Source organism: Triturus cristatus, chromosome 7 (genome assembly GCF_964204655.1).
Source record: "Triturus cristatus chromosome 7, aTriCri1.1, whole genome shotgun sequence".
NCBI lineage: Eukaryota > Metazoa > Chordata > Amphibia > Caudata > Salamandridae > Triturus > Triturus cristatus.
Window position 1 is genome coordinate 371,544,872 of NC_140590.1, and position 27,144 is coordinate 371,572,015.

The window sequence follows — 27,144 nt, forward strand, 5'->3', positions numbered from 1 at the left end:
AAACTCACCTGGACTACTGTAGCCCCTCGATATTTGGGAGTGCGACTGTATCACTCTCCCGAAGACCTATACGAAGGAAATCATCATAAGACATTGGCGGGACTGCAAGCGGCGGTAAACTTCTGGAAGACACTACCCCTGGCTCCCATCGGACGCGTAGTCATAGCCAAAATGATTATGGTTCCTAGACTACTTTATCATTTCACTAATCTCCCTGTAATACCACCACGCTCCTTCTTTCGGGAGTTAGATACACTACTCACAACGTTGATATGGGGGGATGGTCGACATAGGATAGCTTTAAGCACACTATACTTATCCACGACTCGAGGAGGGTTGGGAGCTCCATCCCTGAAAGCATACTTCCTAGCGGCACAACTCCAATGCTCATCTCATTGGACGACAGAACGACATATAGGGGAGCTACTTACCGTCGAGGGTCGTGTATCCCTGCCAGCCATCCGGAGACTGTTAATGCCGGGTACCAAACCACTACGCACGCACCCCCTGCAGGTATCTCTGGCCCGCACGTGTATGTTACGAATACACCGTATGTCGAAAGAAAAGTCCCTGTACTCCCCATTACTCCCATTAGTAGGATTTCACCAAAAGGACAAATACTATACTACGGGAGCCCTTCAGGTATGGACTGATCACGACGTGACCGAGGTGGAGTCCCTGTTAGAAGACGAACAGTTAAGGACATATGCCCAAATGGTTGAGCGTTCTGACTTCCCGCCAGGACAATTCCTAATACATAGACAACTGTTAGATAGCGGCAGACACTGCTGGGATCTTCGAGAGGGGGAACCCCCAACGCACCCGGTGTTACACACGATCCTACGTATGGGGGCGGGAAGACACTTAGTCACCTGGCACTACAAAGCGATCCGGGAACTGACCAGTACTTCCTTAGATGCGCTGCAACAGAAATGGGAGAACCAGGTAGGACGGGTATTCCATGATAAAGAATGGGGAAAGGTGCTAGAATATCCAAAAAAGGTCTCTAGAATGCGCGCTTCAAAAACATCCAGTTCAATATCCTACACCGGGCAAACCTCACACCACATCGACTGCACCATTTTTATCCTAACACACATATCGCATGCCCCCGCTTTCAGACCCTGGAGGCGACCTTTAAGCATATGTTCTGGGTCTGTCCCACCATCCAACAGTATTGGGATAGGGTACATCGGACACTCCGAGCGACGATTAATCTTTCGACCATATCCACATGGGAGGCATGTGCTCTGGGAATTTTCCGCAAAAGAAAGTCCGAAAAACTACAATGGCACTTTGCATCCCTAGCCATTCTCTTAGCAAAGAGGGGAATAGCCATGCAATGGTGAGCCCCAGCGGGACCTCCAGAAGCGGCCTGGATAGGCGCCATGAAAAAATGGGGCGCAGCAGAGGAAGAGGTACTAAGGGATGAGGAAGTAAAAGGGACACGTAAACATCCCATATCTATGGAATGGGCACAGCTACTATTCCAATTCACACAGGAGACGACAACGGTGGTAACACCTGAGGCCTCACAACCTCAACCCCAAACTCCCCTCTTATCCCCCACGGAACAGATAACAGCCAGCACTGCACAACATCAAGACACACACAGCTAATGACATGTCCAGGACACACCAGACAAGTTCCCACCCACTCACACAAACTGTCTCTCCCCCCCTTACACATGCAACCGCACAGTAAAATTGACCCACAGCCAGTCACATCACTGATCGACACAGATGTACATTCCAACCGCTCCCCACCTACCACCACACCCGATTTCCCCCCACAGTTAACAGGTTTGTTCTCCCCCTCGGTATTTCCGAAACCGAATTATTCTGACAGGGAATGCGATCACGTATCCTATTCGGGATGACATACAAAGGTAGAGGTGAGGGCGAAATACCAACCCACCCCCCGGGATACCCACCCAACCAGACACCACAAAATATACCAATGTATGGCGAGTTAAGCTAGAAGATAACTCCTGGACTGTCGTAAGATAGCCTATCCAATGTGTTTGATGTACGATGAGATTGTGGAATTCTTCATTATAGATAACATTCAAACACTGGCTAATGTATGTTAAAAAATGTTAATGATGAAGTCTCAACTTGTAACATGAAATGTAAAATCCCAATAAACAAATTTAAACAAACAAAAAAAACGAGCTAGAGGCATGGATAACAGATAACCAAATCATACCGCAATACCAGACAGGATTTCGGCCGAACTCATCGACAATGGACAACGCCATTGCATTTTCATATCTGGCAACTAAGGCCACAGAGGACGCTATCCCCCCTCCCCCCTCCCCCCATAGGCCTGCTTTGTCGACTACAGCGCTGCTTTTGATAGAATTGATCGCAACATTCTGTGGGCAAAGCTTGCAAAGTGGGGCATACCGAGGTAACTCCTGGCAGCCATCATGTCTCTCCACAACGGCACTTGGGTCCGCGCTAAGCTCACACAGGCATATGCAACAGCCAAGATCTACACAAATAAAGGGCTAAAACAGGGCTGCGTGATTGCACCGACATTGTTCAACTTATATACTGCAGACCTGGGAGATGTTCTTTAAAAAACAAACATCTTCCCACTCAAATTGGGTCATTTTAGACTACCAAACATGCAATACGTGGACGACCTTATCCTATTGGACCAAACCAGAATAGGCATGAAAAGGGCATTATTGACACTACACCTCGATAATACGTAAAACAAACTCCAAGCCAATGCGACTAAAAGCAAGGTACTGGTCTTTGTCCATAAACCGAAAAAATCCTTATTGGGCTGGTATCTCGGACCATTAAGAAATGCCACCACAAACAAGTATACCTACCTGGGAGTACAATTCTTAGATACCGGCAGAACAACACTACAGGCTAAAACACTGGAGGCAAAAGCGGCCAAGGTCACACACGCCCTATGCAGATTACACCAGAAACTTGTGAGCCATTCAACAGAGGGCATACGACGAGTAATGCAAGCCAAGCTAATTTCAACACTGAGCTATGGCCATCTTGTTGACTGACCAATTGGAGCATCTGCACATCATGGCTTTCGGAAAGGTTTTCAGGCTGCCATACTCGACAAGGCGCACATTGATTCAATTTAACAGCAATGGACATAGAATGTTAAAAAGATATAGTGAAATTCCATCATCATGTGATTAAGGCATGCCCAGGTACTTTCAGGGAAGCACTCCAAATAGTCTTTACCGACAATACTAGTAGATGAGCAAGGTACCACGCGTCAGCCAATAGAACACTGTGCCTGCCAGCTGATTTCATAACGGACACTCAACTGCCAACGGCCAGCTTAAAAAATCTACTAAAGAAGCGGGGAAAGATCACTTCAAGACACCAGGATATCGAAACGATTAGAGCCATTCGTGGCGCAGAGGGTCTTGTCCACTCACACGAAGCTACTCTATGCCAACAATACCTGAAAGCAGGACAAGCTCTCCAGAATGTTTTGAAGACCAGGCATCTAACTATACCCACACAGGCCTACAGGGCACACTGGAAAACCCCACCAACAGGAAACAGTGGATGTCGTTTGTGCCAATATCACACAGAATCTGCAGAGCTTGTCATCTGCTGCTGTCCGGTCTTGTTAAGCCCGAGGCGCCTTTACCTACGAACAATGTTCACCCAAAACAAAGTAAGATCATGCAAGGAGGCTCTAACATTTATGTATACCACCACAGTCCCAATGGAGCTCGCACGTGTTGGGAAGTTCTTTGTTGTAGCTGGAAAGACTCTATGCCAAACGCAAGAACAAAGACAAAAAAGCAAAATAACACACTAGCCATACACTTCCTCACCGTTCATGAAGACTTCCGGTGTACACTACAACTCTACTATCAATATTAGTCCGCAGTAAGGTCACTTTCTATGAAACGAGCGAGCTGTGCCTTCACTGGCCGTGGAGGGAAAGAGCTGTAATTTATTTTTCCATGAGTTGACGGAGCAGCGACTTCACTGACTGTGTAGTGCTGTGAAAGGGCTGAAATGTCACTGACCATGAAGTAAAAGTGTTGTGGGGTCATTTGCAGTAGCAGGGAAGAAATGTGACCGTACGTGCCGTGTAGGAAGAGAGCTGTGACGTCCTACGCCATGGAGTAAAGGAGCAGCAACCTGCCTTGGAGGGAAATAGCTGCGACCTCACTTGCCTCGTAGAGCAGCTGCGGTGACGTCCGTGAGCATGGAGTGACAGTGCTGTGATTTCACTCGCCATGGAGTAACATTGTGTGATGTCACTGACGATGCAAGGAAACTGCTGTATAGTTTTTGGTCATGATATTGCAACATCATGAAAAGTGTCCGTGAAATATCAAATCTTTTTAATATCTTCCAAGGTTACTTGTAACGGAATGTGTATCCCTGTATGCTTATCTTCCAATGTGTAAACCTTTTGTGACGATAAGGATCAGTTCTTGCTCACATGCTCTGCTCGAGGCACAAATTGCAATCAGATGGATGTGTTGAGGGGTACTTGCATGTCCTTTGATGCTGGTGTCCCATGTAGAGTAGCAAACACAACAAGATGATGGACGGAGTGCTGAAACTTTTCAACCACTTGCACAGACTGATTTGCATATGGCTGGGTCTAAACTGGGGTGGCATGGTGAGCAAAAGAACGATGGATTTAACCCAGATCTCTTGGCTGGGGGTGAATGTTTGATTTGTTCCACATTCCGTCCATCATCTGTGTGTCTTTTGCTTTCTCGCCCTAAGTGCGCCGGGTATGTCTAGACATGGGTCCCTGGTTCACTGTACCGCTAGATTCAAGCCAGCCTTTGGGTGATACCTCGAAACCGGTTCCGGGATGCTTGTTTCCGGTCCAGGGAGGACCTGGCCTGGCAATTCGGGCTGGACTGTTCCCAGAAGGCACAGGGTCAAGACTGATTTCCACATGGCTGGGTCGAAATTGGAGTGGCATGGTGAGCAAAAGAACGATGGATTTAACACAGATCTCTTGGCTGGGGGCAAATGTTTGATTTGTTCTACATTCTGTCCATCATCTGTTTACCTTTTGCGCCCCAAGTAGAATCCCATGATTTGAATCACTTCAAAGATGAGCTGCTTGCTGCTTCTCAGAAGAGTACAACGCCAACTTGAATCAGATGGATATGTCAGACCCGTGTGCAGACCTCAGGCATCATCTGTGTTTTAATCTAATGCTTGGCAAAACCTCTAACCTCAACTGGTTGCAAGATGGCAGGTTTTGTTCCCCCCTCTTCCGTTTCATCCTCCCCACCACCAGCAGCCGCTACAGATCTGCACCCTCGATGTTGTGTAATGTTGATACATTTAGCCCATATTGCAAACTGTGGGCGTTTACCAGCTTAACTTGCAAGTGTGGTATGCGTTAAAAAATAATAATAATGTATTTGCAACAGAAATTCTAACCTAATCGTTTTTGTAAATGTATTATTCTGCTAAAAAGTATAATTTGTTTCTGCTGAGTTGTTAACCCACAACCATCCACTTAGTTGTAGTTTTCGTCAGCTATTCTCTTTCTTTTCCTGAGTTGCAATACGCTTTGACATTGTAAAGTGAAAGACCATTGGATCATAGCGTGAAAGAGCTGTGATAGCACTAGTCATGAGGTGAAACGGCTGTGATGCACAGATTGTAGTGTGAAAGAGCTGTGAATTCACTGGTCATGGGGTATAACGGCTGTGGTGCACAGATCATAGCATGAAAGAGCTGTGATATCACTAGTCATGGGGTATAACGGCTGTGGTGCACAGATCATAGCATGAAAGAGCTGTGATATCACTAGTCATGGGGTATAACGGCTGTGGTGCACAGATCATAGCATGAAAGAGACGTGGTATCAATGGTCATGGGGTGTTCAATGGCTTTGGTGCACAGATCATAGCATGAAAGAGCAGTGTTACACTGGTCATGGGGTGAAATGGTTGTGGTGCACAGATCATAGAGTGAAAGAACCATGTCATGACTGGTCATGGGGTGCACAGAAAATAGAGTGAAAGAGCTGTGAATTCACTACTCATGGGGTGAAATGGATGTGGTGCACAGGTCATAGCGTGAAAGAGCTGTGAATTCACTAGTCATGGGGTGAAACGGCTGTGGTGCACAGGTCATAGCGTGAAAGAGCTGTGAATTCACTGGTCTTGGTGTGAAACGGCTGTGGTGCACAGGTCATAGCGTGAAAGAGCTGTGAATTCACTTGTCATGGGGTGAAACGGCAGTGGTGCACAGATCATAGTGTGAAAGAGACGTGGTATCAATGGTCATGGGGTGTTCAATGGCTTTGGTGCACAGATCATAGCATGAAAGAGCAGTGTTACACTGGTCATGGGGTGAAATGGCTGTGGTGCACAGATCATAGAGTGAAAGAACCATGTCATGACTGGTCATGGGGTGCACAGAAAATAGTGAAAGAGCTGTGAATTCACTACTCATGGGGTGAAACGGCTGTGGTGCACAGGTCATAGCGTGAAAGAGCTGTGAATTCACTGGTCTTGGTGTGAAACGGCTGTGGTGCACAGGTCATAGCGTGAAAGAGCTGTGAATTCACTAGTCATGGGGTGAAACGGCTGTGGTGCACAGGTCATAGCGTGAAAGAGCTGTGAATTCACTGGTCATGGTGTGAAACGGCTGTGGTGCACAGGTCATAGCGTGAAAGAGCTGTGAATTCACTACTCATGGGGTGAAACGGCTGTGGTGCACAGGTCATAGCGGGAAAGAGCTGTGAATTCACTGGTCATGGTGTGAAACGGCTGTGGTGCACAGGTCATAGCGTGAAAGAGCTGTGAATTCACTAGTCATGGGGTGAAACAGCTGTTGTGCACAGATCATAGTGTGAAAGAAACGTGGTATCAATGGTCATGGGGTGAAATGGCTGTGGTGCACAGATCATAGAGTGAAAGAGCTGTGAATTCACTGGTCATGGGGGGAAACGGCTGTGGTGGACAGATCATAGAGTGAAAGAGCTGTAAATTCACTATTCATGGGGTGAAACCATTGACCAGTCACTGTGAATTCATTAGTCATGGGGTATAGTGTGAAAGCGACGTGGTATCAATGGTCATGGGGTGAAACGGCTGTGATGCACAGATTATAGAGTGAAAGAGCTGTGAATTCACTTGTCATGGGGTGAAACGGCTGTGGTGCACAGATCATAGTGTGAAAGAGACGTGGTATCAATGGTCATGGGGTAAAACAGCTGTGGTGCACATGTCATAGCGTGAAAGAGCTGTGAATTCTCTAGTCATGGGGTGAAACGGCTGTGGTGCACAGATCATAGAGTGAAAGAGCTGTGAATTCACTAGTCATGGGGTTAAACGGCTGTGGTGCACAGATCATAGAGTGAAAGAGCAGTGATACCACTAGTTGTGGGGTGAAACTACTGTGGTGCACAGATCATAGAGTGAAAGAGCTGTGATACCACTAGTCGTGGGGTAAAACAGCTGTGGTGCACATGTCATAGCGTGAAAGAGCTGTGAATTCTCTAAGTCATGGGGTGAAACGGCTGTGGTGCACAGATCATAGAGTGAAAGAGCTGTGATACCGCTAGTCGTGGGGTGAAACTACTGTGTTGCACAGATAATAGAGTGAAAGTGCTGTGAATTCACTAGTCATGGGGTGAAACAGCTGTGGTGCACAGATCATAGCGTGAAAGAGATGTGATATCACTGGTCATGGGGTTAAACGGCTGTGGTGCACAGATCATAGAGTGAAAGAGCTGTGAATTCACTAGTCATGGGGTGAAACGGCTGTGGTGCACAGATCATAGCTTGAAAGAGCTGTGAATTCACTAGTCATGGGGTGAAACAGCGGTGGTGCACAGATCATAGCGTGAAAGAGATGTGATATCACTGGTCATGGGGTGAAATGTCTGTGGTGCACAGATCATAGCGTGAAAGAGCTGTGGCATTACTGATCATGGGGTGAAACAGGTATTATGCCTGGAAAGAAAGAGCGGAGACATCATCGGTCACGGAGTGATCCAGCCGTGGTGCACTCATTGTAAAATGAAAGTGTTCTGACATCATCGATCATAGGCTGAAATAGCTATGGTGCATGTAATGTAGAGGGAAAGAGCTGTGACATCCCTGGTTATGGGATGAAACAGCTGTTGAATGCAGAATACACAGTGGAAGCTCTGACAACCACTGTTTATGGACGGAAACATGTATGGTGCACGGATCAAGGAGTGAATGATGTGGTATCTCTTGTCATGAAGGGTAACAGCTATTGTGCAGAGTCATACCGTAAAAGTCTGAAATCACTAGTCATGGAGTGAACTCTATACTTTGTAGATCATAAAGTGAAAGAATGTGATATCACTGGTCATTGGGTGAAACAACAATGTTTTAGGATCGTAAGGTAGAAGACTGTCATCGCTAGCTGTGGAGCGGAAGAGTTGCAGTGCATGCATCATGGAATGAAAGAGCTGTGGCATCTCTAGCCGTGGGGTGAAACAGCGATGGTGGCGAGATTGAGTGAAACAACTGTGACATCACTTGTGATGGTCACAGATCACTGCAGGAAAGAGCAAGAACATTGTTCATCGTGGGGTAAAATAGCTGGCATGTCACTGGTCATGCAATGATGCGCTGTGGTGCACAGATTGTGGAGTGAAACCGCTGTGGTGTCTCTGGTCATAGAGGTACTGTGGTGCACTGGTGATGGATTGACACCACTGTGACATCACTGGCAAGGGCAGTGAGATTACTGGTCATGAATGGATCTCATTCCAGTGTTACGATTGCTGCTACCAATATAGAACTGGTCACCAGAGCAAACCTGACTTCCCTTTGTTCAGTACAGACCTGATCCCTTTTTTCTATCACTTCTTATAACCACTCCAAACCTCCATCCATTTGTCTTTTTTTACCTTACAGGCAGCAAAAGTACTGGACATACCAGTGATTGTGACAGAGCAATATCCAAAAGGCTTGGGACCCACTGTGCCAGAGCTCGGTGCGGATGGCTTGAAGAAGTACTCCAAGACCTGCTTCAGTATGCTGGTCCCAGAAGTGGAAGAGGCGCTGGGGGCCATCCCTGATCTGCGCTCGGTCATCATGTGCGGCATAGAGGCACAGGCCTGCATCATGGTACGTCAAGACGTTCGAGATTGTGTATGAAGACTGCACATCTATTTAAATCTGGAGGGAGCACCTTGACTTACAAGTCTTTCATTTATGCATATGATTTTGGAATGATTTTTTCTGATTGAGACTTCTAGCCTCAGATTCCTCACCTTTTGTATGTTCCTTCTAAGTCAGACTGGACTGGAAACCTTTCAGCAATCCCTCTGACCACAGGTAGGCGATGCCATGTATTTCCACACTGACACATTTTTGCTCTGGGAAAGCGAGTGGAGACTATATAGGTGCATTTTCCACACAATGACATCAGTTCCTTTCTTTTTGTGACACCAGACGTGGATCCAGAGCTATCTCTTGTCTCTTTGAGACTCCCATTACCTCAAACGTTGGCACAGTGGGCAAGGGAAATGCCACCTTACAAAACAACAGGTTTTAAACCTTGTAGGACTGTTGCAAATGTCTGTGACAAACCCTCATCAGGTTTGCTTGTGGTTCCTTGAGTCAAGTTATGACTTTAAGGCCTGCAGTGATTGCAAGTCGATGACCGTAAAGACCATTCGAGACTGTGATGCGAAACGCTACATCGCCAAGCACCAGAAGACTCCACAACAGTACAGCTCCAAGTCGAAAGTTGCCATCCTGTTCCTATTCCAAATCCAGAAGTTGCACGAGTTGTTCCAGAGGTCGGTCTTCATTTCAGTCAAAGTTGTAAGGAAGGTCGAAGAATAATCACTAGAAATATTACCAGACTCAGCCCCTTCCTGCCACTCTCACTCTCCTGAATTAACACAGGTGGTGCTATACTTCTCTTTCTGCTCCGGTCGATCGATGACGGAACCTATCCCCAACTTGTTCCGGCACAACCTGAGTTTCTGGGGCCATATGCCACTCCATAACAGATTAAAGAGTTCCCCGAGGCCAAGCTCTGACTGTTTGGATGCTTGGCAAATCCCTCTGGTGTGCCTTTGGGACCCATAGGCGAGAGGCTCTCCATCTGGAATACCATCGGTGGGTTTGCTCTAGGCAACCCACCAATGGTTTTCCGAGCCCACCACAGGGCTGCCTCATGCTCTAGTTCCAACTCCTCCTCCGACACCAAGGTTCTTGCCAGTTGGTGGAACTTCGCTGATGCTGACTCCATTGATGCTGTATGATTAGGAGGCCATTCTACTCTCTGACTCAGAGTTGGCGCTGGTTCGACCTCTATGAGGCTGCGCTTTGCCAGCGTTTTGGCACCACTTCCTTTACCTGAGCCTTCACAAGCCGAAACACGTACTCTGCATTCCCTGTTTGACACAGATATGGCCAATGATTACGATGTGGGTAATGATATTGGCCAGTCATACCAAGTAGAAAATACATCGACTTTTACAAGGCTGTGCCTGGCGAATGTTTTGGCACCGCTTCCGCTACCTGAGCCTTCGCAAGGGGGAACACATACTCTGCATTCCCTGTTTGGCATGGATTTGAACAATGATTACGATGTGGGTAATGAGATTGGTCAAAGTTATGCTTTACTCCTTCTCAGATGCTCTCCTTCATCAGAACCATTTTGAGCATGATTCAGCTTTGTGCTTTCCCCCCAGGAAAGAGAGTTCAGGACATTCAATCTATGATACTGATCTTTCAGCTTCGGTCCTGGATTTAAGTAAAGTCAGCTGTGATGATTCTGGGACTGATGCCCTCCTGCACCCTGCCGGCCAAACACACTAGGTGGCATATGCAGACTCTCCAATGGGATCTGAGTCTTATTGGGCCCAACATCAAGTAGACACCTCTAATCACATTCAGATTTTGGAGGAATCTGCAAATAATCTACAGTGGCGGTTATTAGACCACAATTAGGTCAAAGTGGTGACTGATGCATTACTTGTAGGTTGGGATTGTAATCTGGGATAGGTGGAGATCAGAGGCCTCTGGTTTCCATGGAGTCTCAGCTCCATATTACCCTCTTGCAGCTGAGGAACATCCGCTTGGTGTTGAAAGCCTTCCTTCCATCAAGGGGGACTGGTACAGGTGCACATGAACAACTCCACTACCATTTGGTACTAGAACAAACAATGCAGGGTGGGGTCGCAGACTTTGTACCTGGAGGCCCTGATCCTCTAGAAATTGCTGGACCACCAGAGAATATTTGTGGTAGTGAATCACCTGGTAGAATCATTGAATGCCAAGTTGGACAAACTCAGCAGTTGGCACCTTGCGGATCAAGAGCTGCAGTTGCATTCGCAGGTGGCACACGGTCTCTTTTCTGAATGGGGAGAACCTTGGCTCGATCTGTTTGCCGCAGCCGAGAACATGCAGTGCCAGCACTTCTGGGTAGGAGTTTCCAAATCACCTCTTGCTCAGAGATGCATTCAGCCTTGAATTGAATTGAGACTCCTGTATGCCTGTCTGTCGATACCACTCCTGCCCTGAGTCCTCAAGAAGATCAGGACCAACAGAGCCCATGTCATCCTAGTGGCCCCAGATTTGGCTTGGAGACTATGCTATCCCAAAGTCCTGGAACAAATTTGTGGTTTGGTGCAGTTCTTGGCAGATAGGCCCCTCCAGGCACAGTTATCTGACATTTTGTTTTTTGCTTTGCCCCTAGATGGGCAATGCCTTGTTCTGGGCGCAGTTAAAGGGTACCTTTTGGCTAATTCGGCCTAATTACGGGTGCCGGATTAACCCTTATTGCTTGTCTCCAGTTTAATTATCTTTTTGAAAGGTTTATGACAATTGTTTCCTCCTTCCCCCTTTGTCGTGCCACAGTGGAACCTTTGGTCCTTACATTTCTGATTTTGACTGTCTTTGAACCACTTCACGGCTGTCCCCTGTGGCTTCTCACCCTGAAGATAGTGTTCCTCTTTGCCATAACATCTGTGCAGTCTGTGAGTGAGCTTCAGCTCTTTGCATCAACAAGCTGTGGGCCACCTTCTTCCCAGACAATGTGGTTTTGTGGACATAGACGTCCTTCTTGCCTAAAGTTGTGACACCATTCTATGTCAGTTAAAACATCACCCTGACGGCGTTCTATTCTCCACCTCACCCCTCTAAGTTAGGGGATAGACTCTACTGCTACCCCAAGAGAGCTACAAGCTTTTATATTGATCATACCAAAGAATACTGGGTGGACAAACAGCTCTTTGTGGGATTCTCTGGAGTGGAAAAAGGCAAGGCTGTGCAGAATTAAACCATCTCCTGCTGGATCGTGCTTTGCATTATAATCTGCTACTCAATGACCAAAAAGCAGCCTCCAGGTGGACTATATGCTCATTCGACCAGGGCCAAAGCTTCTATCACTGTGTTGGCATGCTGAGTCCCTGTCCTGTACATTTAACAAGCAACTATGAAGCACTATTGTCTGGACAGTCAAATTTGCAGACAGCTGCATTTTGCCTGTTAGGTTATGCTGGACTTCTTGGTTTGAGACTGTTAACAGACCCACCTCCGAATAAGTACTGCTTTGGTATCTGTTCAAAAGATGAGGAATCTGCAGCTAGAATTCGATCAGAAGAGCAAGTTAATTACCTTTGGTGATGCTCTTTCTGGTAGAAACTTTATATAGCTGCAGATTCCTCATGGACCTTCCCATCCTCCCAGTTCTGTGATTGGACTTGATTCATTAATAAGATCACAAGACTAGGAATATGCCCGCTTGCCACAACCAATTTGCTATTGGTGCTCTGCATCTGGGGGTGCAGACAGCCTTGAAAGCAACTGACGTGAGCGCACAGAATTTGCACCCTTATGGGCTCTGGACGTTATTCTGAGGCAAAACAGAGTTAGTGCAGCGTCGCATGCCACCATCTTCTGGTGCGTAGAGGTACTGCTGTAAAGTTTCCAGACCAGTCTGAGACCTGGGGAATATGCAAATTGTAAGAAATCTGCTGCTTGATAGAGTCTGTACCAGAAAGAGCATTATGCAAGGTAGGTAGCTTGTTCTTCACTCATCAGTTCCTCTGCAGGACTTTGAAGGAGTTTCTTAGAGAACCCAAGATGGCCAGTGAGCTGTCATATGTACTGGTTACTACAACAATCAAACACCCACATCTCATTCGGTTTATACAGCCAGACCCACGTTCTTTGGGCACCAAGAAGGCCTGAAGAGGCTCACTGCACACTTCTCGAGTGTTCTTGTGTCCTCAGTGAAGATTTGAGTCTCTTAATTGGAGCAGACCCAATGTAAGCAACATGTTATCTATTATTAAAGCTGGTTGGTTGACACTTCAACCTGATAAGGCATATTTGGTTGTAGTCAGGTGTCATTAGGGTCATGAATCAAAGGGAACTCCACTTTAAATCCTCCATAAGACAACAAAATACCTCCATTGGTTGGTTGATAGTACTGGTCTGTTTCTTTCTTGTTGTAAGGCGTTGGTGGGTGTTAGGGGTGAAAGGGCATTGCTTAAACTTCATGCCAGTAAAAGACATAACATGTGGGTGTGGCAGAAAGGTCAGACTACCAACACAACATGACTCCTTCTGAAAGAGCTGAATATCAGCAGAAATGTCTGCCACTTAAGATGAATGCTCTTTCATCCACATAGCGCCAAATGCTCACCGCTTAGTGTGCAGTGATTGCAATGAAGAGGTAGCTTTCCATAAGGCAAAGGAGGTCACACGCCTTGAACCTGCCCATACACAAGCATGTGCTGACCTTTGTTGGTGAGTACCCTTATACCTCACTGGCACTTTTATCAACTCCCATCTTTTTTCCCTTCAACCCGCATCCATCCAGCAGCGTTACAATATTACCACCACCCCCGGCCCGAAAATGCTGATTAAGCTAGGCGTCTAGTGTCTTCTGCTGCCATCACTTTCCTCTGCTTCCTCTTCAGAGCACTACTCTCAGCCTGCTGGAGAAGGGCCTGGATGTCCATGTCGTGGCGGATGCCTGCTCGTCCCGAAGGTAATAACCGAACCTGACCGAATGTGGCTGTCTTCACCTCCCTAACAGGTCCTTCATTCTGTGCCTGATGAACTGGATCTGGTCAGAATTTGGAGATTAAAAAGTTATTCAAGTTCTCTTTCTTTGTCAGCCAGGTGGATCGGCTTTTCGCCCTATCCCGGGTAAAGCAGAGTGGCGCCTTCCTAACCACCAGCGAAGGGGCGATATTGCAGCTTGTCCAGGATGCTGCCCACCCTAGGTTCAAGGAGGTATGGCCTGCCTGCATTACACTTTTGACTTCCCGCTCTTTCCATTCGCTCTACCTGTCGAAGGTTTTGCCACCCTTTCTCTACATTCTTTCTTTTCTCTATATACAATGAGGTAGGTAAATTGTTTTATGGTCTGCAAATGTGGAATCTACTAGATCCCCTTACGCCCATCCCTCAATGGAAAGCATGTCATTTTACTATTGACATCTGTCTGGACAAAATGATAGATTTCCATATGCCCTCATTAAGCGCCCTGTGTCCCTCTTAAGCCATAATGGCGATCCAGGAAGCTGTGTAGGTTGTCTTCCAATGTGTTGGAATGTACTGTGAGCTATTGGTTTGTCCTGAATGCTGGGAGCATTCCAATTAGTCATAGAGTAGCATATCAGAGCAGCTGTAATTTTCCTCAACCTTCACGCCCCTGGCTGGCCACAGGGCATTTTAGTCCGGTCCATGCGACCAATCCGCTAGTCTTTAACAGTTAAGCCAATCTGGATGGTTGAAGCGCAGCTAAGCTCATTGGCCAAAACACTGTGCGACCTTCAAGGATGCGGGGCATCACATCTTCCACTGGGCCAGTGAAAGGTGTAGCCCATTGTGCAGCATGGGGGTAGGCTGCTGTCCCCACCCGTACTTCATTGTAGGCATTGCTTCTCTCGCATATAAACACTATGCAGTCAGCCTGGCCCTCTGCTTCACACTAATACTGCACCCTTGTCCCTGCCAATGTTTTATGTGACCTGCGTCCACTGTCTGTGAACCGAGCATCCTTGGTGCTGTGCTGCTGTTGTACACTCCATATCCATGTCATATGACGCCCTTTCCCTCTTCTGCGCTTCTCCTGGCCTATCCAAATTCCGCTCCTCTCTGTCTGCTCTCTGTATCATCCCTTTCTAATGCATCTCTCAATCACCTCCTTCTCTTTCTCTGATTCCCTTCCCTCCCACTTCTGTTTTGTTATTTCCTTCTGTTCCAACTACACCATTCTCTTATATCTCGACACTTCCTCTGTGTCCGTTGACCTCCAATCTTTGTACTTTTTTTCCTTACCCTATGCTGGGATGTCACCTCCAGCTTCCTTCTTTCTGCACCCTTACCCATTCTATCCATGGATGGGTATTCTCCCCACTGTCCTATTTGCCAGGCGGATCTGTTTTTATGTGGGACGGCTCGAGCCAGATAGACACCTCCAGCTACACTGGGCTTTTAATTCAACATTATTTAACATTCTGAGGCAGAATGGGAGGGAGATAAGATGTGGTGGCTAGCTGTGGTACTTGGGACCTCAAAACCTAGGTTCAAATGCCAGTCACGGCTCAAAATGATGGGAATAATGGAAAATCACTCGATTTTGTTGCTCTAAGTGTAAGTATGTGAACCGTAATTGTGTAATCCAAAAATGTAAAGTCCCGACTTAATGTACACGAACTTGTCTCCTCTCCAATCCCCGCTCATAGTGCACATCACTCCGTTGCTCCAAGCTAGGTTTGTGCTATGTAAATGTCAATAGGCAGTGATAAGTGCTTTTAGATAAAAACTGTTATTGGTCAACAGAGATCAGGTTCTAGCCAATGGCGATGAAGCCTGGCTCTTGATGCCATGCTGAGGTCCATCTCTGAGATCACTGTGCCAGGCCCTGATGGCCGGTCTATGGAGGACCACCTGATCTCTGGCCGGTCTATGGAGGACCACCTGATCTCTGTTTACTGCTTCCTTTCAAGGTACAGAAGATAATAAAGGAGCCCGCTCCCGACAGTGGTCTTCTCGCCTTCTTCGCGGGCCAGAACCCCCTCTGCACTTAAACAAATCGCCAGGGACAAGATGGATGAATAATTCAGCAAATGGCCGTCTGATCGGGGAAATCTGTGATGCGGACCGACTGTTTAATGAAAATGCTGATGCAATAATGGATGTATGGCTAATTTAATTTCATCAATATTTCAAGGAGAACTCTTCAGCTCTTTTCACGAAAACTAGCACAGGCGTTTCCTGTGCAACTACAAATTCTTAAAGAGTGCACAGCAAAACCAGAGGTTCAAAAATATAATGTTTCACTATGATGCGGGCATACACATATACTTAATTAAAAAAAATATATATTCAAAATGTATACCTGTTCCCATCCTTTTTCAACAAAATACTGCTTATCGAGCAATTACTCTGTAATGAGACTACTTTTTGGTTTCCATGTTCTTCTAGCCAGCGACATCTTTTCCTCCTCTTCATGGCCACTCCTAAAGGGATCTTCAGGTTACTTTGTTTGCAGAAATTAAAGCTATCGCTTCTTGTTTAACTTTTGTTATTCCCATGATCTAGGGCTAAGCCATGTCCTCCTTTAAAAAATATATAAATCGCCATACTGTCAGAAGTGGGCCTCATATTAAATTTGCTTGAATTTGCATTTGCGCAAATGTTCCATGTCCACCAGAAATGTCTTTAGTGCACCGGTAGTACATTTGTTGCTGGTTAGTCCTGGTTAGGTGACAGGATGCCGCTTACATATATATATATTTTTTTAGAACGTCCAGTTTAATAAAGGAGTACATATTAATTTGATATTAGCCTGCTGTGAACTGGTGCAACGTGCTCCAGCAATACCTGCTTTCAATTTTCCTCATATGACTATTCACCAAACTCTACCAACACTTGTGACTTGAATGTGCCCCTTTTCAGATTATGCCTAATTAATTTCCCTTAGCAATATAGCCAATCGCCTGTATTTTTTAATCCCTCGCCCGTGTAGTTAGTGTCTCAGATTCCTTATGTTTATTAAAAGATAAGAACAATGTTCTTTTGATTTCAGTATATTTTTATTATTTTTTTTAAAACTAACCTCATCAGAGTTGTAAACATTCTGGGTGACGTGGAAGACATGTTTAAGTGTGCATTTTGTGATATTGTTTGGTTTAACTGGGTCGCTTCCTTCTATATGTACCTTTATTTCTTGCCATGCCTCTGTTCCCGCTTCTGTTTTTCTGTACGTTGTGAATTCTTACATTTCTGTTGTTTCCTCCCTTTTCTCTTTGAGCGTTAAACAATTTTACCATGTACTCCATGCACCACGTGCCAAGATCGGGAGGTAAACAGCTTTGGGTTCTCTGCATTTATCTTGCCCCACTGACTTTTTAAGAACTGAAAACCAAGTTTAATTTTTTTTTAATGGGATTTGCTCTTCTGCCCCTTCTTTCATTCTATTTCTAATATTTTACTGTGTACGATTTCATATGACCAGTGACATTCTGCCTACCATATTCAAATTTGATAACACTTCTACGTCCATTTTTACTGATGTTCCAGAGCCCGCATTAGAGACCGAGTCAAAAGAATCGCCTGGTTCTACAAGGTCCACAGTTTTCAGTGCAGATCTTAATTTTTATGTACTGGACCCTCCTATAATGGGCCAGCGCTCGACCAGCATAGATGTAACTTAACTATTTCTGTTTGGGAAAGGGTTTTGAGGCATGTTTTCTATACGAGGTTCCCAGTTTCTAAGTAAAATGATGTATACCCAACTGGAAATTTTAATTTATCTGCTCTACATTTCATTACATTATTTTACCAATATCTAGTGATCTAGGAGAACAATATCCTGGACCCGTCCCAATCAGGATTCAGCAGCAATCATAGCACCAAAACTGCCCTCATCCCTGCCACCGATGACATCAGGACCATGCTGGACAACGGCGAAACCGCAGCCTTCATACTCCTGGACCTCTCAGCCGCATTCAACATCGTCTGCAACCACACCCTACGCACACGCCTTCACGACGCAGGTATACGCGACAAAGCCTGGACTGGACCACCTCCTTCCTCACTGACAGAACCCAGAGGGTCCGCCTCCCCCATTCTGCTCGGAAGCCACCAAGATCATCTGCGGCGTGCCCCAAGGATCATCCCTCAGCCCCACCCTGTTCAACGTCTACATGGCTCCATTCGCCAACATCGTCCGCTCGCACAACCTCAACATTGTCTCCTACTCTGATGACACCCAGCTGATCCTCTCACTCACCAAGGACCCGCCACCGCCAAAACAAACCTCCACGAAGGACTGAAGGCCGTTGCCGACTGGATGGAGAACAGTCGCCTGAAACTGAACTCAGACAAGATGGAGGTCCTCATCCTCGGCTCCTCCCCCTCTGCCTGGGACGACTCCTGGTGGTTGACCGCACTGAGAACCGCACCGACGCCCACCGACCACGCACGCAACCTGGGATTCATCCTGGACTCTTCACTCTCAATGACCTAACAAGTCAACGCCGTCTCCTCCTCCTGCTTCAACACCCTCCGCATGCTGTGCAAGATCTGCAGATGGATCGCCAGTGATACCAGAAAGACAGTCACCCACGCCCTCGTCAGCAGCGGACTGGACTATGGCAACGCCCTCTACGCTGGAATCACTGCCAAACTCCAGAAAAGACTGAAACGTATAAAGAACGCCTCCGCACGCCTCGTCCTCAGCATCCCCCGCCACTCCCACATCACTGCCTGCCTGAAGGACCTGCACTGGCTCCCCGTCAACAAAAGGATCACCTTCAAGCTCCTCACCCACGCTCACAAAACACTCCACAACACCGGACCAGCATACCTCAACAATCGTCTCACCTTCTACACCCCAAACCGCCAGCTTCGCTCCGCCGACCTCGCCACCGTCCCACGCATACTCAGAACCACTACAGGCAACAGATCCTTCTCCTACCTCGCCTCCAAGACGTGGAACACCCTCCCCACCCACCTACGTCAGACCCGCTGACCTTCAGGAAACACCTCAAGACCTGGCTGTAGCTGCCACCCCCCAGCGCCTTGAGACCCTCACGGGTGAGTAGTGCGCTATACAAATGGTTGATTGATTGATTTATAGTGCCTTACAATACTTTTCCTTCCTTTCGCCCAAACCATCATGTATGCCAGTATTGATGTAATGTGCCAAGTCTTTGGCGTAAATATAAATATGTTCAATCTAATTCTACCAACTACTCAGCTTTTAAAATAATCACTATTCTAGCCGAAGTGTGTAACTCCTAGAGTGAATTGTACTGGTTACCTGTGAATTACATGGAAAGCAACAATTGTGCAAATATATGCCCAGGTTGTACATTCCATGGGGTATATAATTCAGATATTTACTTCCCACCACTCTCGTCCTTGCATCTTTAGGTTCAATGTCACAGAATGCAACACTGTTTTCTATTATTATTAATAGCCTAGTCATGGTCGTGCTTTAAACCCTTAAATTTGCCTTTTGATAGAATTGCAAAAATCAAAACGGCATAATTTCTAGCCATTAAAGGAACATACGTCAACATCAGAAGAGCCAAACCATGGCAACCGTTGAGTGTCTTCTTGAAAGCTGCCTGGGATGAGATTTATCTGGGGGCTTTCTTCCAATTTCATCAGTTTCTGTTTAGAAGTAAATCTGTTACCAACATTAATAACGGTTTTGTGTTTGCAGCATTTTGGATCTTTAAGGCCCCTCTATTTTAAGGTGGGGTACAATGCTCCTTATATCACAGGTGGAGAATTGTTTGCCATTATTCACTCATAACGTTTATAACCTCTTTATCAAGGGACTCCATAATGTGATGGATGGTTGCAAAGAACCTTAGAGAAAGCCCACAGCGGACCAGTGTTTTGTCCTGATTCAGTGACTCCAGCGTTCCATTCTAATGTGCCTCATATAGACACTAAGGGCTTGATTATGATCTTGGCAGGCAGGGTTACTCCATCACAAGCGTGACGGATATCCCGTCCGCCGTATTACAAGTCCATTATATCCTATGGAGCTTGTAATACGGTGGACGGGATATCGCTCACGTTTGTGAAGGAATATCGCATCCGCCAACATCGTAATCGGGCCGAAAGTATACTTGTGTTTCCTTGGATGAGGTGACATTAACATGCGTGCCTTTAAATTGAAGGATATACACTACTGGAGAGCTTTCTTGTTCCCGAGTCATCTTTGAACATTTCCTACCATTCATCAAAATCCAATTTCTTTCAACAATAAGATTTTTACTCTGCATATGTTATTTTTTTCGTTAGAATTAATTTGTGTCTCTTTTTCTGACAAGCCTTAAACCTACTTCCTGTAGGACCATAATATCAATGACATCCCTTTATCTATAGTATGTAACATTGTGTACGTTTATTTTTTTCTAACATACACAATGCCAGGGACTTTTTTTTTAAGTGCATTGAACACATGCTAATTCCAATGCGGTGGCCTTAATAATGTAAAGTGAATTTGTTGCTGCACTCATGAACGAGGAAAGCTTCACTACTTTACTCTAACCAATAAAGTCTCTACAGATCCCTCCATCCAGAAGCCAGGTTGTGCAGTGAACATGTAAAAGCCACAGCAACTGCTTACACACGTTTTGTGATCTAATTCCTACCTCGAACAATGTCACATCAATTTGCATAACATACACTAACCAAAATCTATTTTTAACCAAAAAGGTTTGTCACATCATGGAAGCAGACCTGGCGATGGTAACTCATAGTGTGGCAAGCATTAGAAAACAAAAGATTTTTTTGTACCTTTTTGATAATACCCAAACATTATCTTAAAGGCACTTAAGAGTGCATTTTGACTCTTTTATAAACTTACAGGATTGCAAAAGGAGAAAATAGTTTAAGAACTGCAGGTGTTGTTCAGATGGGAAGTGTACACTCTTTCCCCTTCTTATGCATCATCTGTACTCAGAGTGCTTGATTCTGTAATTTCTGAGTTCCTGTCTTGTTTCTGAACATCCTGATTATTATATATATCTCCTACTGGTGGTTGCCAGTAGGTAGTTATAGTTTGGATGCAATTTCAATAGGATGAACCTTTTTTTCATTTGTCAATAACTTTGGCGTAGTTTTATGAATCCTCGTGACATTTTCAAAACTAGTTTGATGCTCACTTCAGCTGCTGTCTTGAAAGTTTTGGGATGATCTATCAAGTGGGGGCAGAGAAAAAAAAGGGGGGTCCAAAACCCCCCATGTTATTTTCCATAGGAACTTTAGACAAGGCTACAGCCCGAACTGCTGAACGGAATTTCAACACATTTGGCAGAAAGGTAGCTGTTGGTCCAGAAAGCAACCTTTTTGTGAATTGGTGTGAATCAGTTCAGTAGTTGAGTTATTTTAAGGTTTTTCAGATAAATAACTTGGGACGCGAAAGATTAGTGACCTTGCCTGATCTCGAGCCGCAATCTGATTGGCTGCGAACACTTCAAACCAGGAAATGTTGGCTGCCATTTTGTGACTCGGTTGAACCGAGTCACAGATAAAACATAAAATGAAAAAAAGGGGCAGGGTAGAACACTCTGACCCCCTAGGCCTCTTGGGGGGTGGGAGGGTCCCACAGGGACCCCACAGAGCTAAAAAAACATTGTTTTTTAAATGTTCGGCAGGTGTCGCGCTAGATCCGTGAATCCTACAGAGAATGTAAAAAATAAAATGAAACGCAATCTCCTGCACTTCGTTGCGAATCGATCCCCAGGTACTGGGGACATGTCCAATATATGTGCATAGGGACGCCCTCCTAGGAGCAGTAACGCCCCAGGGACTGCCACCTCCCCAGAGCATTCTTAATCATGTATGCGGGACTACCTCCCCAGGGCAAATGTATTAATGCGGGGGCAGCCCTGGGGACCGCCACCTCCCCGCTGCTAAATATGACATAAATGCGGGGGGCGCACACCACCTCCCCCTGCAGCCCGAGGACCGCCACCTCCCAGGGCAAAGGTAAAGAATTAAAGTGGGGGCCACATGGCCCTCCGCAGCCCCGGGGACCACCACTCTCAGGGGCTGTGTCCTGCAATGGAGAGGGGCCCCCCTCCTGGAGCCAAAGATGGCCATGAGGACCGCCACCCCTCAGGGCTGGCTCCGGCTATGTCCCGGGGTGCCCACTCCCGGTACATAGCTGCTTGCTATGGCTTGGCAATAGTTTTACCGCCATTGCAAACTTTGCTCTGCTTCTAGCAAGCAAGAGCATAAAAAATGCTCTTGCTTGTTTAAAGCGGAGCACAATTGCTTTTACAGACTGGGAGCAGCATGTTAGCAGCCCCATCTCTATAAAAGCAATGCTGGCTCCTGGAGGAGGCAGGGAGCTAGCAGGGACGGCGGGGGCCTTCAGGCTTCCCCCATGGTCCCCATTAATGTTGAGTGGATGCCCTAGGTGGGCCAGGGCACCCATTATAGAGGCCTGGGAGGGGGGGCTGCACCCCCTTCTTATTTAAAAAAAAAAAGGAGCCTAGGTCCTGGCGGATTTGGTCCCCAGGGCCGAAACAGTCCCAGGAGTGGGGCCACTCTGCTCCCCTCATTTTAGCTTTTTAATTTTTTTTTAAAAAAGGCATTCCCTTGGGGATGGGGTCCCCAGGCCCGAAATCGGCCTGGGAGGGGAAGCGTGCAGCCCCATACCCATTCAAGAAAGGCCTGGCCTGGGGGCATGGGGTCGGAGGAGGGAGGCCATGTGGCCTCCCTTCCAAAATAATTACATTTAAAAAAAAGGTCAGCCCAGCAAGTCGCCGGAAGTCCCACCCTTTCTCCACCACTTTGCAAACGTGCCCCCTGGTGTACTACTGGTTGGGGGATGAAGTCCCCTTGGATGCTGAGGCTCCTTGGGGCCCAACAAGCCCTCCTGTTACCTCCAGTAAGTTTCACAAAGCGAGATTGTTGAGAGGTCTCTGGGGGCAATGCCCCCTTTCTCCACTACTCCGCAAATGCATCTCCTGGTGCACTGCTGGTTGGGGGCTGAAGTCTCCTTGGATGCTGAGGGCCATTGGGGGCCAACAAGCCCTCCGGTTACCTCCAGTAAGTCCCACAAAGCTCGATTTCTGAGAGGACTTGGGAGGCCACGCCTCCTTTTTTCACCACCCTGCAACTGCGTCTCCTGGTGCCCTACTGGTTGGGCAATGAAGTCCTCTTGGGTCCAGAGGACCCTTGGGGGGCCTACAAGCCCTCCTGTTACATCCAGTAAGTCCCACAGAGCAGGATTCTGGAGCTGGGCGAACCCCCCGCCCCCTTTCTCCACCACTCTACAAATGCACTACTGGTTGGGAGATGAAGTCCTCTTGGACAGTGCTTAATTTGTGCCGGTGCTTTCCGGTGCTAAGCACCAGCACTTATTTCACAGGGCCGGGAGTATCAATTTCTTCACCTGCTTGTTATCCCAGTGAGCCCTGCCTGAAGCCAGCCTCAAGACCCAGTGAGCAGCGAGAACCGGATCATTGCTGGTAAGTGGGCCGGCTTCTGTGTGACTGGATTCAGGCTCACACAGCAGCCTGCTGGCATCCTCCCGTCGGGAGCCACCCGAGTTGTATCTTCGTCATAACCTCATCATCTTCACCTCTCTGAATACCCCTTCCCATTACTAGACTCGCTCCTGCCCCCCAGTGTCCCGTTGCTCGTCACCGATGAGTGCTATTTCCACTACACGTGACTTTCTGTCCTACACTTCCACAACCCCTCCTCGGGGCTTCTGAGACTAACTCTGCACCGCTACGAGAGCGGTGAGTGTAGACCCAGTTGCCCCACAATCACCTCACACACGTTAGGTTAATGGTTTGGGTTCACCTGACAGGCCGGGCAGTGTTCCTCACTGCTGCCGCAATGACCAGAGGCAGTACACGCTATCGCCACGACAATCCAAGGTGGTAGTAAATATCTCATACACCAAATACACAAGCACATCAGATTCAACTATCGGAAAACAGGCATTTCTTGGGAAATGGGTGATATCTTACCAGGCCACTGCATTATCAAAGCTTTCAGTATAATCTATGAAAGTAGCGAAAATCGGCAAAGCACCAGAACATTTTTCTTTTCAATCATTTCCTTTGTCATTTTTTTTCTTATACATAGTGTTAACTGATCTTTAAAAATACATGTTACAGGAGGATTCACACTGTAAATACAATAATTTCAGGGCATATTAAAAAGGCTTCAGTCGGTTTTTAGAAATATCACTGTGTGTGATATTTAAGAGCGTTCATGCAGTTATAGAGTAGTTATTTTAGATTCATTATTTCTGACCAAACGTTTTGAAATCTATTTTAGGATCCACAATTTGTAAGTAGAACTGTCTGTGCGCAAGCGTGTTTGCAAGTCAGTCTATGCCTGCGTGCGTGCGCTTGCAAGTCAATCTTTCTGTGTGTGGTGAGTGTGAGTATGAGGCATCTGACTGCATCTCTGGCCGTGTGTTTTAGGTGACAATAGAAACAGGACTATATGAAGATGAGTTTCTTCTAAATTTGAAGTCTCTTTCAAAGTTTAAAGCATTCCCACAAGAACCTTCGCACACTCCACCCCCCATCTGCAGACTACCCCAAACTTTTGTTGGCCTCCAATTAGAGTTTTGCTTCCTTTACGTTCCTGATCATAGCTAGCAGCGCTTGCAGCCCATCCTCCATAACACCCACTTATGGAGATGTTAAGAGCACTCTTTTGTCTTATTAGAGGATTTTGACTTGCAAGTGCAATATTTAACCACTAGTGGTTCATAAAAAGATTTTCGCACAGGCAAACATTTTTTGGTGGCTCTCTTATAGCATATATTGCTGTTTCACCCAGTGCTCACTTTGAGCCGGTGGTTGCAGGTGAAGCTACCAGCACTTACTTTGGGGCAATAGCACGTATTTTTGCTCACCACACTATGACCAGAATAAAAGAGAGAAAAACACAAAAGGAGGAAAGGAGGACAAAGAGAAAGATGGAAAAGTGATAAAGGGAGGAAGCAAAGACAACAAAGAAGGTGCAGTAGTAAAATAGAGGAGCAGGGAGTGTCTGATGCTGTGTTAAAGATGCATGAAGGGCGCTCAAACCTACCAACCTTGGTATTCGGTGCCCCGACTTTCTGCAATGCTGATGACGGCAGCTTCTGAGCAAAATTTTAAGCCCCGGCACCTAATATTTTACAAATTAAGCACTGCTCTTGGATGCTAAGGGTTCGTCGGGGGCCAAGAAGCCCTCCTGTTACCTCCAGTAGGTCCCACAGAACAGGTTTTCGGAGAGCTGGTTGGAGGCCCCCTCCCCATTTCTTCTCAACTCTGCAAATGTGACTACTAGTTAAAAAAACATAGAAATTCACTTAAAAACCCAAAGGTTACCGGGATGTTACAAGTTAGGAAATAGAATTTGAAAAACCTTACAAATTCACTGAAAGAAACAAAAGTTACAGGGACTTTATCGTTAGGTTCAGATTTAATTCGTACATAACCAGTGAAATTCGGCAGTTATAGTTACCTGAGCTAACTAAAACTTACGTCCCCGCAATGCACTGCTTATAACCTCACATATTACATCACTCATGACATGGTCAGTGACATAACTGATGATCATCACGTGAGTGTAAGTGTTTTTAAGAGTTTGAGTTTTAAAAATATATACTAACCTACTAAAAAGTTAAATTAGTATACTAGATGCAGTACTACTGAGTGATACTACTTCTTACATATGTTAAATGAGTGCCTGTGTGACTGTATAAATCCTTGTGTGTATTGGTGTTTAAGTGGCTGTATGGGTGTGTAGGTGAGTGCGATGCTGTGTGAGTGGCGGTATTGGTGAGTGAGGGGTTGTGTCAGTGGCTGTATGGGTGAGTGAGTGGCTGTGTGAGTGGCTCAATGGGTGGGTAAGTGGGTGTGTAGTGACTGTATAGATGAGTGAGTAGCTGTCTGAATGGCTGTATGAGTGAGTAACTGGGTGTGTAAGTGGCGGTATGTGTGAGTGGTTGTTTGACTGGGTGCTTGGTTAATAGTAGAATTAGGTTGTTAATTGTAGGATATTAGTTTGGCATTTTGGGAAAGAGAGAATACTAACGGACTCTTGTAAAAAGAGGTCACCTTTTATGATGGAGGAGAGCCGGGCAACGTATTGGGCATTGCATAACAAAAAGGTAGGTAGTTTATGTAAACTCATTATTTTTTTTCTTGGCAAGCGGTGAGTGAACAATAAATGATAATGTGCAGATATGTAGACCATTCATATGTTTATAGATCAGAAAATAAAGTCTCTTTAGGACTTTAACGTTTATTATCCTCAATCAGAAGCATAAAGCCCAGCCAACGCGTTTCGTCCAATAGCTGGACTTCATCAGGGTTGTGAAAACGCGTTTCGTCCAATAGATGGACTTCATCAGGGCTGTAAAACAGTTGGAAAAAACTTTATAGAAATTATCCCAACAATATGTATATATTTACACAAGGTTTTTCGAAAAAGACCTATATTATACAATAGGAAAGGCCAGATAGACATAAACATAATAAAAAGGACATGAGGCAATTCTACCTCTAATGATGACAATTTCTCTCAATACTGGAATTATTATCTTGTAATAAGATGCTCCCTGCCTATATCCATTCTTAACATTTGTTTCCAATAGGTTATGGTATTGTGTTTTTCATATGGAAAATCTGGAGAGGCAATAATGAGAGTCTGAGAAGTTATGTTGAATACCTAAATGACAACACGATGAATGTAAGCCTTACTAACTATTGTAGTAAAACCTAAATTGATTACCTGGATGTACAACTGTACATTGCAGATACAAAAATACACAGTAAACTTTACAGAAAAGAGACTTCTACTAACAGCTTATTAAGGGCAGTTAGTGCCCATCCAAGATCTGTCATCTCAGGCATTCATTATGATGAGATGATACGCCTAAGAAGATATTGTAGCATGGAGCGAGAGTTTGTTGACTCTTTAGAGGTCTTGAAACAAAGATTACGAGACCGTGCATACCCTGAGCAAATTTTGTATATGGCCAAAAACAGAATCATGAAGGTCAAAAGATCAGACACCTTAAAACCTAAAATCTAGAGGAAAACCAATGACTTCTTAGCTTTAGTAACTATGTATAATCAACACCATCATCAGATTTACAAAATTCTACAAAATAATTGGGACTTAATCAGAGGTGTTCC

At 45.9% G+C, this 27,144-nt stretch overlaps 1 protein-coding gene across 2 annotated transcripts in view; it reads left to right on the plus strand.

Annotated features, from left to right (window-relative positions):
• The window catches only part of ISOC2 (isochorismatase domain containing 2), a 159,581-nt gene extending 143,235 nt beyond the window's left edge, over positions 1-16,346 (plus strand). For both annotated transcript variants that reach the window (XM_085616538.1, XM_085616539.1), the window contains 4 exons: positions 8,888-9,100; positions 13,918-13,988; positions 14,119-14,236; positions 15,958-16,346. In XM_085616538.1, coding sequence (XP_085472664.1) covers positions 8,888-9,100; positions 13,918-13,988; positions 14,119-14,236; positions 15,958-16,038 — 483 coding nt within the window. In that variant the 3' untranslated portion in view covers positions 16,039-16,346. The remainder of the gene's footprint in view (positions 1-8,887; positions 9,101-13,917; positions 13,989-14,118; positions 14,237-15,957) is intronic.
• The last annotated feature ends 10,798 nt before the right edge of the window (positions 16,347-27,144 follow it).